At 41.4% G+C, this 21519-nt stretch overlaps 3 protein-coding genes across 3 annotated transcripts; all 3 read right to left on the bottom strand.

Annotated features, from left to right (window-relative positions):
• Positions 1–104: 104 nt before the first annotated feature.
• On the bottom strand, positions 105–819 carry LOC127786430 (class II metallothionein-like protein 1A). Its single transcript, XM_052313839.1, has 2 exons — positions 731–819; positions 105–642 (listed from the first exon to the last, which is right to left on the bottom strand). The coding sequence occupies exons 1-2, from the start codon at positions 787–789 to the stop codon at positions 438–440; spliced, it is 264 nt and encodes an 87-aa protein (XP_052169799.1). The 5' UTR covers positions 790–819; the 3' UTR covers positions 105–437.
• A 5675-nt stretch (positions 820–6494) lies between these two features.
• Positions 6495–6740, bottom strand: LOC127785756 (uncharacterized). The gene has a single exon (XM_052313154.1). The coding sequence runs from the start codon at positions 6738–6740 to the stop codon at positions 6495–6497; it is 246 nt and encodes an 81-aa protein (XP_052169114.1).
• A 6649-nt stretch (positions 6741–13389) lies between these two features.
• On the bottom strand, positions 13390–18713 carry LOC127785954 (uncharacterized). The gene is made up of 3 exons (XM_052313280.1): positions 18604–18713; positions 18215–18318; positions 13390–14899 (listed from the first exon to the last, which is right to left on the bottom strand). The coding sequence occupies exon 3, from the start codon at positions 14896–14898 to the stop codon at positions 13390–13392; it is 1509 nt and encodes a 502-aa protein (XP_052169240.1). The 5' UTR covers position 14899; positions 18215–18318; positions 18604–18713.
• Positions 18714–21519: the final 2806 nt, after the last annotated feature.

The following is a 21519-nucleotide window of genomic DNA, read 5'->3' as shown; positions in this document are numbered from 1 at the left end:
AAGAGATGTTTGTCCAGGTAACAATGTCAGCTGTGCTGTATGTTTCCATACTGAGTTTCGCATTTTTGTTTCCCGAAGAAGAAAAGCATTGCCCCTCGCATTGATAAACATGACAAAGTTACCAACCTTTTTATTCATGTAAAACATATTTACACAAGTACAGACACACTTATCAACCTGGTACTGCAGTACACAGTCTCCCAACTCCGAACTCTCCATCCCTCGCATATCACCATGTCCGTTGCATGCGTGATGCGCGAGTCTAGCCAGAACTAGACAACGGGATACGACTCGACTCAAGCAGCAAGCCCTTTTTATTTATCAGCTGTGCTGTTTAGCTAAGCAGCTATGAGTACTAAGCATGGCGCACGTACACACGCTTAACCACACGTATAAACACGTCTCGTTGGGCATTTTTGGGCGCATGGATGGATGGATCAGGTGGTGGCCGCGGGAGCGGTGGTGGTGGTGGAGCCGCAGGAGGCGCAGGTGCAGGAGTCGCCGCAGGAGCAGCCGGCCCTCCGGTTCTCCCTCCCCGTCGGCTGCGACTCGCGGCCGCACCTGCACGGGTTGCACCCGCAGTGGTCGCCGCACGAGCACGTCGTGTGGTCGCCGCCGCCGCTCCTCGCCGAAGACGCGCACCTGCACCCACACACGCGTGGACATACACTTGAATTGTTCAGTTGGTTTCACGGTCGCCAAGATGCCAAGGGCGACCAGATCGCCGTACCTGCAGCCCGTGCCGCCGGGGCACGGGACGGCGCACCCGCACTTGTCGTCGCACCCCATGGTCGTCGATCCGGCCGGCTCCAACGTACGAAAGATCTACTACCCTGTACAGTGGTAGAGTATTGCCGTTGCAGGGCACGTATAAAGAGCGGGCTTAAGCGGCGGCACACGTCCCGGAGTCATGTGAGGTGACACGCGTACCGTGGACCTGGCAGTGCCCGAATGTTCTGGTACGTGGCCTACTCAGAGCAGGCATCTGTAAATATATTTTAAATAGATAAATAAAGAGAGAGAGGAGCAGCGGGCTATAGATTTGTAGCCAGCTGTAGCACGGACTCTAAGACACGGTGTGTGTATGACAAGTGGAACCAGATATTAATAGTGTAGTATATACCTATTATATGAATGAGCTATTGGATTGGCTATAGTTGAATTGGAGCTAGTTGGCTATACTATTAAACTTGCTCTCATTTTCGTCGGTATTTATCTTCGCGAAATTGTGGCGTACCCGGACAATTCGGTGCAACTTCTGATCGTGATGGACTCTTAATCTACGTGAATAAATTTTGCGCAATTTATTAAGCTCGTCGTGGTTGAAACAGTAAAGGTTCACGTAATTCAATTTGATTTAGGAAACAGGAGAAGAGTTAGAATTTTTATCAGAAGTAATTCAAGATGAACTTTTGTAACAAAATAAAGATACTTGGCCAAAATTAGCTCTAGCCCGACGTGCTTGATCAAATTCACCGAAATACACGTCAATCCATGTTCTGAAATCTGATCTTGTACACAATCCGCAGTTCGATATAAGCACCAAAACCTTGTCAGTTTACCGACCAGCTAATATAACCCGTCAAATGAAAATGACTACTTTATTTAGTAAAAAAGTAATTTTGGGCGAAAATTTATATATAATGCGAATTTGGATTTTAATGTAAGAATCTACAAGAGAATTTAATTTTATGAAAGTTGAAGTTGCCATACAAAACAATGTATCTAGTTGGTTTTACAAAAAGTAATTATGGCAAAAGATAACCGGGCAAAGAGAATTTGGAGGAATCAAGCAACGTTGTTTTCTAATACAAGACATCATTCAATATTTTCTTTAATATCTCGCTCCCTGTCATACAAAATATTTTCTTTGATATTTTGCTAAAGGGCTTATATCCATAAATATAAAGAAGATTTTGTTTAAATACAATATTGTCGACGGTGGATATCCGTAGACCGGATATAAAGGGTATTGGGGTAGCAAAACAAAAGACAGGGATTATACTGGTTCAAGCCCCTTGATAGGTAATAGCCCTAATCCAGTTGGTATGGGATTATATGATGGAAATCACAGATTACAAAGGGAATGATGGAACTCGATGATACTGACGAGACCGTAATCGAGTTGGTTCGACTAGATCACCCGGCGACTTGGCTCCTGTAGCCTCCGGCTTCGTAGGATGTGGTGGATGTGTTGGCGGTGATATTCGATGCCTTAGGTCCTGCTCGGGGGTCCCTTTTATACTGCGGGTCAGTCGATCTCCCAGTAGAACTCGGAAATATCAGACCCCACACGATATGGTAACGACCCAGTTCTGTCCGAGTAGGACTCCTTCTATCGGTGGACTCCGTTTCTATTACGTGATAGATTGCCTTAACGTGTACAGAAAACATTCGTGTGCGCGCGGGTATACCATATCAGTATACAACGTATATCCATAGATAGAGGGTATACCTTATCCGTAACCTTGACAAGTATCTTATGGAGTATTGATCAATTTGACATCGTCGTAATGTTAGACTTTCTAACATAGCACAACAACGTGGGGGGTTATATCATTTATAGATTTGATTTGGCCCAACAAAAAGTATCTTAGGGTATCGGTACCTCACAGTACCATGAGGTACCGATATCTCGAGATAATTTTTGTTAGGCTGGAGTAAATCTCTATCATCTAACTTTAATCTATGGATCTATGGAACAAACCAGCTAGGCATGGTGGAACACTGTTCCTCGCTACCCTCCGGCGACGAGTACACGCATTCCAGCTCGCCATGCCGCTTGCTGTAGCAGTACGCCTCCTTCCCGTCGTGCACGTAGTAAATCCGGCTACCGGAATCGCCGCCGGCGCCGCCGCCGCCGCCGCCAAAGGTGGCGTGGTGGTCGTCGAGGAACAGGTCGTAGTTGCCACCGACGTCGTCGCCGGCCACCTCGCGCCAGGCGAGCTTGCCCTCGCCGTCGCGATGATCCTGTCGTCCCAGCTCGAACACGTCGAAGCCCTCCGGCTCCGACGACGACTTGTTGACGCGCACCCTGACGACGAGCAGCTTGCTCGGCAGCGCGACAAGGTGGAGGTAGTCGAGCGACATGACGGTGTCGTCGCCATTGGCGGTGCCGAGCAGCTTGTTCGAGACGTTGCGCGTCCCCGGCGGCGCGTCGACGAGGTCGAGCACCTCGAGCGTGGCGGCGTCGATCACCGCCGTGGTGCCGCCCCTGTCCATGGCGAACACCTTCCCGTCCAGGTAGGCGAACTCGACCAAGTTGTAGACATGCTTGTCGTCGTCGATGTGGTTGTCCAGCTTCGTCCAGGCGGCGTCGCCGGGCCGGCAGAAGACCATGCCCGTGTCCCCAGAACCGGGTGGTACATCATGATCAGCATGCCGTCCGTGCTCGCCGCCGCCGGGACATGGACGGCGAAGCGGAGCAAGTGTTGGAGGTCGGATTCGAGGAACATGGAATACCAGAGAAACTTGATCTTGATCCTGAACTGTTCGTCTCCGGTGCCGGCGTGCTCCGTGTCTGGCAGCCGGAAGCTCCGCTTCCACGCCGGGTTCATCCGAACCTCCCAGCGCCGCCGCATCGGCCGGTGCCAGTCGTCGCCGCGCGCCAGGTGGAACCTGCGCTTTACCCGGAAGTTTTTCCGGTGGCGCCTCGCCGTCGTCTTGGCCGGAGCCGGAGCGGGAGCGGGCGCGGGCGCGGGCGCGGCGGAGTGCTCGTACCCGAGGTGCACGACGCGGGACCCGGCGGTGGCGCGGACGGCGTTGAGCCTCGGCAGCGGCGCCGTCGCGCCGGTGGCGAGGTGGGAGAGACGGCACGACGTGTCGCGGACGTCGACGACGACCGACCACCCGCGCGACAGCGGGAACACGAGCGCGTACTCGTCGCCGGCGCCGCGAGCGGCCGCGGCGGGGAGCAGGAGCCGCGGCGTCTCCGGTACGGCGGCGCGCCATGACCGGCAGACCGAGCGGGACAGGGCGCGGCCGGTGAGCGCGTCGCTGGCCTTGTCGGCGATGAGCTCCATGATCTCGCCGGGGAGATTCGTCCATGCGGACTCCATTGTCTCTTCGTCTTGGTCAGGTTACCGATCGATCGATCGATCGGTGGAAATCGCCGCGACGAGCAAGTTAAAATCGGTCAGATATATATCCGGATGAAAAACCGCGGGAAACAGGATAAGATTTCAAGTTGATTTATGAAACAGAAGAAGAGTTGGATTTTTATTTTTTATTTTTTATTTGCGGGAAAGAGTTGGATTTTTATTAGAGTAATTTCAAATTGAAGTTATGCGACAGGATAAATTTCGGTAAAATAAGCAGTGGTCCGATGCCTTTTACCAAATTCACTGAAACACGGATCCCTGTTCTGATCTACTCCTACCAGGACACGATCGCAATTCAGTATAAGCACACAATTACTTATTCTATTGTATCTCACCCTCAAAAATAAGTTGGAGCTTTTGTTTTTTATTCTCTCTTTTACTTTCATTCGCCCTGCTTCAATGAAAAGCAAAGCTCCTACCAATTTTCCAAAAAAAAAAAAGAGAAAGAGAAAAAACAAAAATTTTTTGAAGGTAAAAGAGAGAAGTATCTATAGGACTATGGAGTCACAGAATTATCGTACAAGACGATTAATCAGCTGCACTTTATTGCAAACAAACTGAATTAACATCGACAGTAACTAATTATAGTTTATCAACTGAAGCAGGGTAGCAGCTGATTTCTGCCAATATTTGTGCACTTAATATGTCATAATTTATTTTTGGGTTTTAAAAGTAACACCATGATGCTGAAAATGAGAAAAATCCATGTCTGGCACTCTCAATGAAAATTATACCTATAATAATAAAATTTTGAAGCTCTTATATTACACCACATCTAAATGTTAAATTCCCTTAGTTGTAAATCACTTATCATTTTAGCTTTGCCTCAAATCAAGTATTATATTACTAACTTTGACTATCAGTTTTTGAAAATTTCTATAGATTATTGTCATAAGGTTCATGCTTTTTTTTAAGGGGAAAACAACACTAGATTGTGCCTTTTCATTGAATATAGCGGAAGGAAAAACAATCCCTAGGGACAAGAAAAGTGAAAAACTTTATACACTTTAAATATTGTACATGGAGGAGCAGAAGGTCCCGCAGATGCTTTGCTCCTGCCATCGTCCAAGTCCGCGCCTCTTCCTTTATCTTGACGAAGAGCAAAGATGACGTGGCCTCCTTGTGCTGCAAGATTCGTTGGTTCCTTTACTTCCATATCTCTCAAACTATGAATAGGATAAGGGTGCGCAAACCTCTCCTACGAACCCATGCCGTGTTAGCTAGAGTCTCCCACCAATCTTTGACAGTTTGGGTCATCCCCCAATGCCCAGGGTCGAGCTGCTGGTAAGCCAGCCAGGTGGCTACCATGCTCCATATTCTTTTCATTCTTTTTTTTTCTTCAGCGAGGAAGGTTTGTGTTTTTAAATCACAATGAGAAATGCTTTTATAATATATTCATATATAGTAACATGTTGTTATAATTGTTTGGCTTAGGATAAAACTGAAATGTGTCTTTGACCCAGTAAATTGAAACGAAGGGAATATACTTGAAATTATTCAATAAAAAATATTAAAGTTGATTCAAGAACCAGCGGAATCAGTGTTTATAAAAATCTAAGTGACAATTCAAGATAAGGAAAGTAGTAGGGTAAAATAAGAACTAGCCCAACGTCTTTGACCAAATTCACCGAAACAAAGGCTGATCCATGTTCTGATCTAGCACACAGTTACTGTTTATCAATACAACCACGAAAGTTTCAAACAAGCTATTACTATATAACCTTTATAACGGTAAATGGTGGACCACTGAAATATATATAAGAAAAGAAATATGTGGATATTTTCCTTCGAAATTATCAAAGTCAAATGGTGGTTCGTGCTTGCTTGAGCCTAGATGCAAATGCAATATAGTCAAATTCAGTTTTTTTTTTTAATTTTCAGGTCTGCCGATTCGTTTTTCCTCTGTAATTTTCAGATTTCCCTGATTGAATGAAAAGCAAAGCTCTGCCAAAATTTTTTTTATAAAAAAAAGAGAAGAGGAATGCAAATTAAGCACAGAAAATTATCGCATACAAGACGATTAATCAGCTGCACTTATAGAAAAGAAATATGCGGATATTTCCCTTCGAAATTATCAAAGTCAAATGGTGGTTCGTGCTTGCTTGAGCCTTGATGCAAATGCAATATATTCAAATTCAGTTTTTTTTTAAAAAAAAATTCAGGTCTGCCGATTCGTTTTTCCTCTGTAATTTTCAGGTTTCCCTGATTGAATGAAAAGCAAAGATCTGCCAAACTTATGCAAATTAATCACAGAAAATTATCGCATACTACAAGACGATTAATCAGCTGCACTTTATTGCAACGCACACACAAACTAACATCGACCGTAATTAATGAAGTTTATCAATAGAAACAGAGTATTAGCAGCTGATCAGGAGCAAACGATCTGATCGATCAAAGTAGTCCACCCCTGAGAGCAAGAACGAGGTGCAGCTCGGAGCCATGCCTGAGGTCGCACATCTCGGCGGTCATGTCGTCGGCGAGCTGCCTGCCGCCGTAGATCAGCGTCTGCTGCGGCGGCGGGATCCCCTCCGCCGCCTCCACCTGCTCCTTGATCCTCGCCACCGTCTCCGTCGCCTCGATGCTCACCTCCACCTGCTTCCCCGTCAGCGTCTTCACCTTCACCGTTATCATGCTCATGGCGTCTTCGTCTTCGTCTACCTCTCGATAGCTCGAGTAGATATGAACTTATAGGTGGATGAGCTTGCGTGCCCGTAATTAAATACTTCATTCGTTTCATATTATAAATCGTTTGATATTTTTTTAGTCAAAATTTGTTAAGTTTATAAAAACATTTAGCAACATCTAAAATATCTAAAATATCAAATTAGTTCCATTAATTCTAACAATATATTATTTAGATAATATGTTTGTTTTGTGTTGAAAATACCACTATATTTTTCTTCATAAATTTGATTAAACTTAAAAAAATTAACTAAAAAAGTCAAACAACTTATAATACTTCCTTTATCTTATAATATAAAGCGTGGTCAAAGTTGGTACGGTCTCGAAAACTAATGTTTAGCTTATAATTTCTCGTATACTATATGGTTTGTAGCAACAAAATTATAACCATATGAAAGTAAATTTAAATCTCAATCTAATGATATAATATTTAACAAATAAAGTTCATTACATATTATACTAAGAATTGGTTAAATATTTTAAAGGTTAAATCTTAAAATGCGTGCGCATATTATATTATGAGATGGAGGGAGTATGAAAGTATGAAACAGAACGGATAGAGTAAATTCATACATAAACTCAACTATACAAGCGTAAAATAATAAAAGAGTAAAGTCCATCACCGGTCCCTAAACTTGTACCGCTGTGTCATCCCGGTCCCTAAACTCGCAAATCGACTGTTCAGGTCCTCAAACTTGTTCGACTGTATCATCCCGGTCCCTAAACTTGCAGAACACTCATTTAGATCCTCCAACTTGTTCAGTTGTGTCATCCCGGTCCCTAAACTTGGATTTGAATATTATCTGGGTCAAATAGGACGGTCTAAAGACTTTATATTTAAAAATAATTCATAACTTTTTTCATGTGAACTCTAATGAAGACAAACTTTATATTAAAATTGTAGCTCTCGACGCGACCTAAAACTTTGTAGATGAAAATTTTTTGAATTAAAACTGTTTAGGGTCCCAAAATATTGTTGCATGTTTATAGATTTTGAAATTTTAATTTTAAAATTACATTTTGGGACAAAAAATGACTTAAAATAAAAAAATTCAACTACGTCGCCAGCCGAATTCACACACGGTCAAGCCAATCCTTCGCTAGTAAGTATTCAAACGTGGCCTCCCGCCACTCAAATTCATCTTGGCCGCCCTCTCACAGCCTCTGCCGCCCCAGCCATATCCAAAGATTGAGCTCATCCATGGCGATGACAGTGTCCGAGCTCATCCGCTCCTCCTAGCCCTATAAATAGGACCCCAATCCCTTCCTTGTCCATCATCGATCATCAACAACCATAGCCCCACAACCCCAAAGCTCTGCTTCACCAATCCATCTCATCAACCACCATCACCCGTCGGTCGAACACCTTGTGCGCGATCGACTCCACACCCCTCCATCCATCCTCCACCCTAAATACCCCTTAGAACACCTTATATCAACTATGTTCTAGTATATTAGACCCTAACCAAAGTCCTGCGTCGAGTTTTACCTCGCCGCACCAAGCCGAGCACCGCCGCCCCCGCGTTGCTCTGTTCTTCGCCGCCGAGAAGTTTTTCCGGCCGCAATCCTTCATCTCGGCATATCTCGGTGAGTTCTTCCGTTTCAACCATCTATGTACTCCCTAGATTCCATTTTAGCAATCCCTTTGCACTACCATGACACCCTCTGGGCTGCCGACATGAGCACGGCCGCCGCCAAGGGAGGCGCTCGTCGGCAAGTATTCTCCGCGCCTTGCCAAAGGTTGGCAAGCTGTAGGAATCCATCTAGGCACTCCATAGATTCTCTAGAACCCCTCCCCGAGCCATGTCTAACTCACACCATCCCAATCGCCTTCACGGCTTAACTATGTCACCGCCGCCCTAGCCACTAGGCCGTCCACATATCAAATTAACCCCTCCGCCGCCGCTCGCCGTCGCCGGAGAACCCTAGCTCCCTCTCCTCCTTGGCCGCAACCCCTTTTTCCCTCCATCGCTGCCGCAATCGCCAACCCTAGCGCCGCCGGCCGCTTTTGGGGAACGGCCGGAGGTAGAAGAAGAGAAGAGAGAGAGAGAGAGACTGACAAGTGGGACCCGCACACAGTGCCATTTCACTTTTATTTGATTTTCAAACTTTAGAAGCCCATATCTTTTAAAATATAGATCCAATTCCAGTGAAAGTTGGACCAATATTCTTCTAAAATCATTCTCTATCTTTTGAGCCCCTTTTTGCTATTTTTGCATTTTATTTTATTTTCTCTATTTTTCTTATTTTTTGGATTTAATTTGAATTCCTTTTGGATTTGAATTTTATATGTCTAACCCTAGGTCTTGAGGATTCTTCTGACTCAATAGATAATATCAATCAATCTCAGGACATCGAGCAAGGCAAGTTACCATATACCTTTTGATCATTTAATCCTATATTTTACAAATTATTTATTTATAGCCTTCTATTCAATATTCTATTTTATATGCATAATTCAACCATAGAAACCCAGATAATTTAGTATCGCTTATTTTTCTTACAATCTGGTTAAAATACCTTATACTTAGATTGGGACAGTACATAAGATTTGGTTGATTTTCGGGTGGCTAGTACTGTCTCGATCGATATAAGTTTTACTAGGTACTTATGTCGAACGAACGGGTACGACCGCAGTTTCTAAAATGGGGACAGACCTAGTTATTATGTTAATTAGCAATATGGCACCTCTGTATAGTGGTTCTTATTTAAGTCCTCGCGCAGGAGGCAACTATTGCCGCGAAAGGCAACTTTAACCATTACCATGTACAGGTAGATGGTTTGTGATACTCGAGTATAAACTATATGGTATATTTCTAAACCCTGATCGAGATGATGTGGTGTCATACGATCAGTTCCCCTTAAATACCTCGGGAACGCCAGAACTCTTCTTGCTGCTGTTAACAATACGTTCAGAGCATATGAGGATATAAGTTCATGGAACAGGTGCCATAATTGTTAATGACTTAATACTGGGCCATGACTAAAGCCGATGATTATCAGCAAGTTGTGGACTACGGGTAAGCGTACATCTGCTGCAGTAGAATATCTTTGAAACTATTCGAATAGCCGTACTCATGGAGTTGAGTACCGGGACTCATATGGTACCCTGGTTAGAAATCTAAAGTCTATATGTTTATAAATTCCTGCTGTAATTCTTCCAGATTGTTTATTACTGCTTTTTGCAAAGAACCTCACTATATGCCAATGCATAACATATTTTCATGATAACTTGCTGAGTATTGCGAATACTCATTCTTGCTCTCATAACCCCTTTTTCAGATTTGGGTCAAGAGGACCCCTATGACTATTACTACGATGACCCTGATAATTTAGAAAACCCCTAAAGGTTATACCTTCCTAGTCAAAATGTACTAAAACTTCCGCTGTGTAATATTAGTACTTATGTCTAATTAGGTAAGTACCTACCCTTGTAAAACCTCTAGCGTTGTAAACTTTAACGTATGCAATAAAGAACCGGTTATATTATATGTATCAATATCTACTGATCCAGGGATTGATACATTAATTAGAGTCGGATCCAAGTAATTAGTTTTGAGCTCCGACAGGGTGGTGATGCGCCGAAAGTGTTGTTGAACTATTGTTGTTTGATTACACGGGTTTGGGTCGTATTTATACCCGAGATATAAAATATATCCTTGCCGGACACGACTCTTATCTCTAACAAACTCTAAGATACCATAAGTCTTTGCGGCAGATTTTTGCCCAAACATATCTCTAAGAAAATTACACAACATATCCTAATTAATAGATACAACTGCCTTTCTAAGAGTTTATCTCTATCGTGGCAATCTTTGTGAAGTACGTAGATCGATTCTAGAAGCAATCTCAGAACCATCTTCATCAGAATCGGCTGTATCGGTTGTATCAGCTATATCGGCTGTCCCCTGTTTGATCCATCTCAGCCGATGCAGACTCCAGCCGATGTCGTCGCAACCGATGCATACTCTGTTCTTCGAATCTAACTCTTCGCCAAATCCACTTCGATTCTAAAGCCGAACTGGCTCATGATTTACCAAATTTGGTCGTTAACAGTATCTTACATAAACAGCAGAGGCGGATCACAATACATTTACTGTTGTCATCTGACCCCGATGACACCCAGCCAATGTAAGCTAATGCTCAATATTTTACCACAAGTGAAATATAAGGTACGTCAGCCAAAGAGCAGGTGCTAGAGCAGTAAAACTGTTCGCTTGGTTGTTGATGTGGTAATTATGGGCTAATGGTGTATAACGTGCGGCCTACCAAGCATAATAAAATCCATTAGCAGTACAAATAAGCAACTACTAGTACTGATCTTTGCATGAGGAAACAAAAATCTCTCTTATCCTAATCTAATTAGCATTACAAATAAACAAATATCTTTCAACGAAAAAAGAACTACTATATACATGGATCGACCCACATCATGTTTGATTAATGTGCCTAAGTAGAAAAGAAAATGAATTTTTTAAATACAACCAATTCTCAACCATATATATGCACATTTGCGTTGTACTATATAACAAATAACTATGCGATTTTAGAACCTATGCTCACAGATAGGGATGCAAGTGGCGGCAAGCGAGTTTTTCTCGCCCGCTTATCCCACTTCTAATTTAATTTTTCTCTAAATTTTGTGTTACTATATGAGAAATTAATGAACTAGCAAGCGAGTTTTTATATGGGTAATAGGACTGTACACCTGCATCCCTTCTCATAGATAGGCTATGGACTATATATGCAGTCAACTCCATACATTATATAAGGTACATTCTATTTGCTTAGCGCTAAATCATAAAAGTTAAAAGTTAAAAGTTGATAACTTTGAATGGCCAAATAATGTAAGCATTATCGGGCATCATTTTTTTACTCATATTGAAAACAAATCTGGAGTTAAATTAGCATTAAGAAATACTCCTATGTCTCTTGTCCTTCTTCTGTAAAAATATATGATAAGAACATTGGAATCCTGACTCGGCCCCTGCATAAACCCATCAAAGGTAGGAATACTTCTAGGAGATAGATATGGGGAAACTATTCTAATCTGTCGAGGGGATGTTTCCTCGTTTGCTCAAAAATCATCTAAACGGTTATGAAAAATTCTGGAAAAATTTGACAACATTCATACAAAACATATATACAACTTCACAAAATCTTAAGTCCAAACTCAACTCACACGTCGAGATATAAAAAAGACAAATTCAGCGTATGAATAGTAGTGTACTGTTTATATCTAAATTTGTCTTTTTTGTTTCTCGATGTGTAGATCAAATTTGAACATGAATTTTGGTGGACTAGTAGGTATCATTATAATCTACATTGTCAATTTTTTTTAGAATTTTTCACAACTATTTGCATCGAATTTGGAAGAAAAAGGTACAGAGGGGATATCCCCTCGAGGGATTAGAATCCACTATGCCCAACCGGAACTCTAGTCATCCGATTTCCAATCAAAATCGTCTAAACCTTCATTGGGAGGGGCAAGCGGGTGAGCGGTAGAGTTTACCTTAAACGAGACGAAGTTTCCTTTTTTACCATGCTCTCTGACAGGGGCGGAACTGGGCCTAGGGCAGCTTGGGCCCAAGTCCTACTCGTGCAAAAATTTTTAGTGGACTAGTACCCATATATTTTCCAGATTTTCCGAAATCCCATGGCCCAGTCCTACTCGTCTGGTCCAGCCCCACACATAGACTTTCACAGCCCCTGGTGGCCAGCCCATTAGGCAGCCCATCACAGGTCACAGCCCAAAAAAAGCCAACCCTACCCTCCCGCATCCTCTCCTCTTCCCCTGCCACCCATCACGATTCACACGCATCACAGAGGAGCGTTGCATCACGCCGCTCGTCCTCTCCTCTCCTCTCTCCTCACCAGATAACAGCAGCGGCGCCGATGCACATCGGCGGAAGGGGGCGTCCCCGGCGCGCATCGGCGACGAGCCAGCGACGGCGGTGCGTCTCCGCAGCGGCGTCCGCGCGCATCGGCCGCGACAGCGGGCGCACATAGGCGGTGAGCCGGCGATGGCCCGACGACAGCAGCCAACAGCCGGCGGCACTTCACCTTCCTGGCTTCCTCAGCCACGGGCCCACGGCGAGCCAGCGGCCGACGACAGCAGCCAGAAAATCTTGGTTCCCAAAATCCAATTGAGTCTCCTCTCTAATCTTGAATCTGCATTCTTATTTTGCATTTGATAGTAATTAGTCAATTAGAAATTGGTTTGATTTCCTGGATGAAGAGGTTCTAAACATTAATATCATTTCTGTCCACCCAACCCCAGAAACAACAGAAACTGATTGAGTACATCACAACACTAGAAACAGCCGGAACTGAGGATAGTAACAATGGGCAAAATAATGTTGTGCTTGCTCCAAATGTGATTGTTGTTGACCGGGCTGCTCACACCAATTGAACAATTGGATGTAAACATTAGGTAGAAGGGATTATTTGTTTGTACAGTCCTTAGAGACCAACTTGACACATTTATTTGTGACATGAGATTTGATTTGGATTTCTCAAGCTGCTCTTACCTTGGTAACCTTGTTGTAAAGATGGTAAAAAGTGATAGTCACAAGTTTTTCCAATGGGTTATCTCTTAATTGAATTAGGCTTGATTTTGCTCTGTTATTTCAGTCTTGCAGTTTTTTTTATCTGTACTTTGTACTTCAGCGTATGAATTATCATGGATAGTTCCTTCAATTTGAGCCCTAGGCGTCGTGAGATCCTGGCTCCGCCACTGCAAGTCTCTGTTGTCCTCTTTGCTCTCCGGACCAGGGACGCTGCCAAAAAGGAATTCAAATTGCTCGCCAACGTCTCCAAGCTGTACATGGGCCATAAGCAACCAAGCAAAGGTAAGGAGCTCCCCGCCTTTGCTCAGCTGCGCTGCGTGCATGTTTGCCTTGGACTTGCCTGCAGAGTAGATGAGAAGCATCGCCCACATGTCTCTGATCTCCTCTAATGTCTTTATGCCCATATCTGCAGGTTCTTGAATTTGCAGCCGATCTCTCGCCCTTTTTAGGGTTCTATTCTTGTAGTGGTCATTTCTGTAAGTAATGCTGCCAAGAAAGAATTTCAAGGTAGGTTCAGCAGTGCCACTGACCGGCAACATTTCAGGGTGTCTCACCAAAAGGTAGAGCATGTAGTTGGATAGTTTCCGGCACACACTGGCCAATACCTCATGAAGAGAATAGTTCGATAGGTGCACCTCTGTAAATATATGAAAGTACACAATAGCATAGCCAAAATTCATATCAGAGTCCAGTAGTAACTTTTTCAGCGGACCAAGATTTGGCCAGCGTTGATCATCCGTGCTTGCAGGTCCAAATGGACTATAATTATAGATCAAGTGTATGACACATTGCATGATCTCCTTATCCACCGTAACATACTTGGTGTCTAACAGCTTGCTCATCCACAAGGACGTTCCTGCTTCCTCTCCAGCGCCAACTAGGCTCCCCATCTTCCTTATTACTTTTTTCACTAGCTTGGACAGCCTTGACTCGTCACAACCCAAGTAGCTCAGAAAATTGTACTGCCCCATGGAATTAGACCACAACGGCCTTTCCTTCGGCCATCCAATATTGCTGGAGAAAAGAAATTCAGAAATGTGATTAACTCCATTGCATTTCTTAGCCTTGGACCATGCCCAGGTCCATGGTGACATAATAAAGGTAAATACTCCACAAACTTCCAGAAGAAAGCTTCCAGCAAATAACACATAAGTCACTGTAACATCTGCTCCACTATATCTCTTTGTGTTGCTTATTACTTGAAAGATAATGAAAGCAACTACTAGAGATACCTGGGATACACACCGGAGAAGTATGCCCCTCCTTGTCCTAAGCACCAAAGCCTTAGTATACAGATCATCATACATCAGACACAACTCTATCTCCAATAACTTGGGCAAATGCACTTCATTAATTTTTGATGTCAATACTTCCCGATGATCTTGTTCCATCTGGTGCAAGGTATGTCCTGCAAAGAGCTCTCGAATGCCTGGCACTGAGTGCAAGACAAAAGAAACAAGGCCAAAATAGTCAACCTCGTCTCCATCTACTTTTGGAAAACTTGCCTTGTCTTCACTGCATGAGTGCCAATGTTCTCTCTCCATACTTGATGATGCCAGCAACAAATAAAAAGATGCCAGGAATTAGGATATGTACATTATGGCGATCCACTGACTTCCAAAAGACATATAGGGTCAAAGCAACTTGGACTCCCAGATTTAACAAATGTCTCAGCCACAAGTTGTTATCCTCAATGGCAAATGCAGTGATAGTATCCTGCACACCAAGATGCATGAGAAGGAATGGTGCCCAAAGGAAAGACAGTGGGTGAACCTCCCTCAATGTGCTCCCTCCAATGATGACATCTTGGTGTCGTGAGAGATAACCAAGGGCATAAAGTGCTACCATATCTGCCCCCAAGTATGCTATCCACAGGCAAAACCTAACTAGTGCCTTGGTGCTACACCGCCGCAAGCCTCCGGTGAAGAATAGCAGCATCTGCAGTGTGAAGCTAAGGAGCATTAGCAACTGGATTTCCCAGTCACTCCAGAGTTGCACCACGCTCTCCATTTTCTCGTGTGTGTGTGTGTGTGTGTTTGATTTTCCAAATTAAAGTCTTCTCCCCCTGCGGATGACCGTTCATGGGAAGAAATATATTTCATTGTGATAGAGACAAAAATAACAAATCTTAATTTTTTACTTAAACAACAATATATTCTAGAATCAATACTAAAAATCATAAGTTTAGAGACCCCAACAAAAAGAAACGAGTGCTGGAATTTTTCAAGGAAAAAACTCATTTGGACCTTAATGATTGTGTATTTGTTGTATTGGATTTGCTAGTTTTCAGTATCTATCTTAAATACTCCATCCGTCTTATATTATAAGTCGTTTGACTTTTTTCTAGTCAAACTCTATTATATTTAACTAAATTTATAGAAAAATTTAGCAACATCTAAAATATTGAATTAGTTTCATTAAATTTAATTAACATTGAATGTATTTTAATAATGTGTTTGTTTTATATTGAAAATACTACTATATTTTTCTACAAACTTGATCAAACTTAAAGAAGTTTAACTAAGAAAAAAGTCAAATGACTTATATAATATAAACTGGAGGGAGTATTAAGCAACGGTAGCCTCGCAAGTTTTCATGAAACAGCACCACATGCCATACAACCTATCTAACATGAGCTATCTATGCACACGTTTCTCATCATTAGTCTGTTCTCACTAAATTTTACCGAATGGAAATTAAACAAGGCATGATATTCTTTCATAAGAAGGAGTAATATATCCGGCCACGCGCTCACCATACATGACATCATATGAGAAAAGGCTTTATACACGGAGGTGGATATCGAGCTGGCTCGCGCGTTATTTTAACAAGCTAAAAGGCCGACTTGGTTCTGCTTGTTTGCAAGCTCGAGCCAGCTCGCAAACCAGAAAAAAAAAAAGAACAGATGCATAATTTATTAAGATGGGGTAAGATGATACATTAAAAAAAACTTGTAGAATAAGAGCAGAATAAGAATGGAAAGAAAAACAACGAATCCGTATGATGATACATTAAAAAAACTGCTGGAAATGAGAGGCTCTTATATCAAAATTTATTAAGGCTGTGTTTAGTTCACGCTAAAATTAGAAGTTTGGTTGAAATTGAAACGATGTGATGGAAAAGTTAGAAGTTTGTGTGTGTAGGAAAGTTTTGATGTGATGGAAAAGTTGAAAGTTTGAAGAAAAACTTTGGATCTAAACACGTTCTAAGATAGGGTAAGACTCGAACTCGAATTGGATAGCACTCATCTGGCCGAGAACCCCTAGGGCTTTCTCATGATGAAACATTGATATTGATTGATTACTACAAACCAAGTCCAACCAACCGGCCAGAACGCCGGATTAACCCAGTATTACAACAAAAATTCAAGGAACATTCCTGATCTGAAAAGGCAAATGAGGGTCGACAAAACATGTGAGAAATAATTATCTTGGAAGAAAGGATGGATAGATGTTGGTCTGGATGGTCTCGTTCACAAGCTTTTGCTTCTTCGGTGGTCAGGTAGGCAGTTGGTCGTCGGGGCCTGAAACTTGGTGCCTTTTTTATGGGGGCCCAATAGCCCAAGTGCCAATATGACAGGAGGAGGCTACCCATCAAACGCCGCACAGCCCTTACTAGCAGTGCACCTAGCACTACATGCAAAGCGCAAGTGCATGCAGCCGCATGTGCTAGCCTGTGTATGCAGCATGCACGGCTAATAGTAGTGTATTATAATGTATACATATATTTTTATTATTTGAACTCTTTTCTCTTAAAATATATATTTGATCTGTGATTTGATTGCATCATTGGATTTGTTATAATAAAATCTTTATAACAAGATTTCACATGGCTATATTTTGATAAAAAAAACTACTGAAACATCATAAAATGCTTATTGCAACAACAGGTAGTACCATATGCGACATTTCAAAAACCCATTGCAACAAAAGAAACTTTAAAGTGCAACATAGTCCAATTCTAATTGAAACATTTGTTTCTCATTGAGTGAAATACTGAATTTTAACAGTTGAAACATATATATTTTATTTGTCAGAATATAATCATGTGAGATCTCATTGTAAATTTAATAACAACAAATACACCACAATAATCGGATCATGAATCGCAAAATTAGTTTTGAAGAAAAATAGTTTTAAATATCATATCTCAATTTGCACGTTCATATATACTTGCATGCAAGTTGTGCATGCATGCCGCCGAGGAAAAGTAATGAGGAAAGAGAAATCAGGAAAAACACTAGGAAAGATGAATCAACTTTAGACTAGTATAGAGGAGGAAGTTGGTGTCCGATGTTTGTCTTCCCGTCGGACACGCGACACGAAGCATTTTTTAATATGACACGGCCAAACCCTAAAAAAAGTAAAACCATTAATGGACATGTCTCTATCTAGACGCTGCACTCTCACTCACGTGAGTCCTTGATCTTTTTTTTTCGAGGGGAAGATGGCAGGAGCTCTGCCAATTGCATAATTGAGTCCTCGATCTAGCTGGCTCGTTAAATGAGCTGAAATTAATCCTAGTTCAGCGCGCGTTAACAAATCCAAAAGAGCTGAGTCACACCGGCCTAAATTAGGCATGAGCCGAGCGAGCTAATGAGTGACGAGATTTTTGGTCCAGCTTTACCTTTATATGCACATTCTTATAACATTTAGCGTTTATTAATTCAAAGTCAATATTTGTGCTAGGAATTATGTCTACGTGCCAAAAATTAGTATACCTGAACACGTATATTAATGTGAAGGGCATAAACAGAATCAAACTAACAAAGGGACTTGTACCACTCTCTGTACGAGAATTTGGTTATATACCTGTTAATTTTATGGGAGAAAAAACGAACTGCAAGAGAAGTGATAATACCTGTTAATTGGCTCGTGGACGGTTAGCTAGGCAGTTTAATTAGTATGATGATGATGCTGATTAAGATCGTCAATAGGGTGCCATCCTCGGGAGCTTCATCGTTTCTTTAAGACCATAAAACAATATTCCGTTAGCTTGCTTAGCATCAGCAAAAATCGCTAAACTGCTACACCAGCAAGAAAATATTTCACAGGTAAAAATACTATATATTCTATATATATATAGATATAGCACTTCTTCCACTACAGTACTCCATACCTAGATGCACGGAGAAGAATTAGTACTGCACTTAACAAATTGAGATATCTTTATTTCAAAATACTTTCCCAGTCCTAAAAGAACTCATTTCTGGAAGGGAAAAAAAACTGAAATATAATATTCACACCTACCTTGTGAACACGAGTGCTTCGGCTAACTGTCACGAAAAAGAAAATCCTCAGGAATGGCGTCAATTTCCTAACGAGTGTTTTCGTGTGTGCTTCTAAGTTGTTCAACACATGCCTTCCCTTCCCTCTTGTAGGAGCAGAAGAGTAGCAGCCAATGCAAGTATAGCATTAGTAGAGAGAAGCCTTAAAGTAGAGAAATGCTGTGCTTTGAATAATGCATTTCTTGCTAGAAGAGCAAAGAGTGACGAGATGCTTTTCTTCCGCACATGATCGCCTATCTCCCATCCCCTCGAATCATCTCTTCCAATGATTAAATGAAAATATGATATGACGTCATATACTCATATTAAATGGAAGAAAAATGATGAAACTCGATTCTACATGAGACTTGATTTTTACACGATATCCAAGATATGATGAGAGTAGTAGAATATGCATTGGAAGAGTTGGGTATGATAATGATACTACTTCCAAAATGACATGGATGATATAGATATTGCTCCGCCCATCCTAAAATATTTCTAGCCTGTCTGACTGAAAACTAATATTACCACATATATTTTTTCTACTAAGACGACTAAACTTAGTTTTGTCACGTTTTGTGACAAACAAAATGACAAACTAAGCTTAGGCAAAGTTAGACAAGAAAATAGTGTTTATGGCATGTGAGCCAGTTGGCTAAGAGTTATGCAAAATAGACTTGTGGCAGAAACTAAACATTGTCTATGAAAACTGGCTTACTTAAGGTTAGGTGTGACAAATTTAGTTACCAATCAAACAGGCCATTCGTCCTCAAATATAATCATTTGGCAAAATCTCTTATAAGACACTTTAGAATATGTGGCATTTGCTATAAGACACTCCAACTTTTTTGTTCTTTAGTATAGGACACTTGTTGATGCGAAAAACACACACTAGCCTGGAAGATCTGCTTAACTTCAGTGCAGATCCAAAAACTTGCTTTTAGGTTCATGAGCGTGCCAGTTGATTTAATCCTGCAATCAACAAGAAACAAAGACGAGAAAAAACGCGGTTAAATCCATAAACGATAGCCGATCGGCTAGTTGCCGATGACACATCATTTATCTTTAAGCCGATGTCATATTGGAATCGATCGGCAGTTATAAATAAGCAAGATAGAACTAAATCTACCCGATTGGCTGTAGATATTTAATGATATACAATCCTTCTGTCGATATATATTTAAATCAAGTGATTGGGATAGATCGGTCGCCATGCCGAGACAGTATAAATCACTTAGATCGAAATATACATTAACACAAAGATTATAAACGTTTATAGCATAGCCGATTAGATAGATCTAGCATATATCGGCTAATACTCCGATACTACTCTATATTAAGATATTAGAACAGGTAGAATATATCAAACAAAAGCCTAATATACTTTATTGCAATAAGATCTTAATATAAAGGGCAGATCTAGCATGTCAATTAAGCATATAATATGTAAAGCTAAATCAGGTAAGATCGGCTGAAACCCCGATACTATCTCTCTTGACAATCATAAAACAAGCTAGATATCATAATTATAGATATTACTTAATAGATCGAACTCAACCGATGCAGCATTAAGCATAAAGACAAGTATAAGATCTAGGCAAGATGATGAAAACCTCTAAGAGATGGTAGATACACGATACAATCTAGATTAATAGCGAAACATAACTCTACCGATTGCTTCCTAACAATAAAGAACCAGCCGATAACAAGTTATATGGCGAAACTAACAAAGATTACAGCATGTATATGATAACTCAACGAATTACATAATCAGGATTAAAGTGTCATAGAGATGGAAGCATTAACCCTGAGAACGCAAGCCGCCATAACAAGTTTACCTCTGGTTGAAGATCGAATCAATGCAGTTCAACCCGAAAGCAAGAACTCGTCGAAATAAAACGAAAGTAAAAAGGGTGGCGATGCGCCGAGATTGTATTGAACTGTTGTTAATTGATTACATGGGTTCGGGCTCTATTTATACCCGAGATACAAGATATGCCCTTGCCGGACACGACACTTATCTCTAACAAACTCTAAGATATCATAAATATTTGCGGCAGACTTTTGCCAAACATATATCTAAGGAAATTATACAAAATATCCTAATTAATAGATACAATTGCCTATCCGAGAGCTTTATCTCCATTATGGCAATCCTCATGAAGCACACCAACTGATTCTAGAAGCATCTCTGAAACCATTGTCATCGGAATCGGCTGCATCACCTCTATCGGCTGTATTGGCTGTCCTCTGTCCGATCCATCTCAGCCGATGCATACTTTAGCCGATGCCTTCGCAGCCGATGCATACTCTGTTCTTCGAATCCATCTCCTTGTCGAATCTGCCTCGATCCCTATGCCGAACCTAGTTCACAACTTACCAATTTTGGTCGTCAACAACACTCTAGATTAGTTTTGTGATCGCTTGCCTAAAGATACCCGGATCATTATTTTTCTTTTCTAATATAGGATAAAACATTCAAAAAGACATATTTACCCTTGAGCAATTGTGCAAGATTTAATTTTGAATAAATATTGGCTGAATTTGAACATATTTTGCAATATTTAGAACTTATCCTTAATTACCGAAATCAAAAGTTGTTTTAAAATTTAGAATTTATCCTTGAGTAAAAATTTTTGTGCAATTTTTCATACTACCTAGTACAAGAAGGTATTAAATTTTACATTAAAAAATATGTTAACTGCTGATATCTTCTTAAGGAATATAAAATCACTCTAGAACTAAATTGTTCTACCCCAAATGTCGCAAATCTAAAGTATCCCAAAGTAAATTTTACCCAAACTTACTCCCTATCATCCTTCCACTTCCCAACCACCCATAATTTAACGATGGACACTACATTTTTTTTTTCTCATCATCCTTAACTACTAAGCCT

This window comes from Oryza glaberrima, chromosome 10, assembly GCF_000147395.1.
Source record: "Oryza glaberrima chromosome 10, OglaRS2, whole genome shotgun sequence".
NCBI lineage: Eukaryota > Viridiplantae > Streptophyta > Magnoliopsida > Poales > Poaceae > Oryza > Oryza glaberrima.
This window is presented reverse-complemented; position numbering and strand designations above follow the sequence as displayed.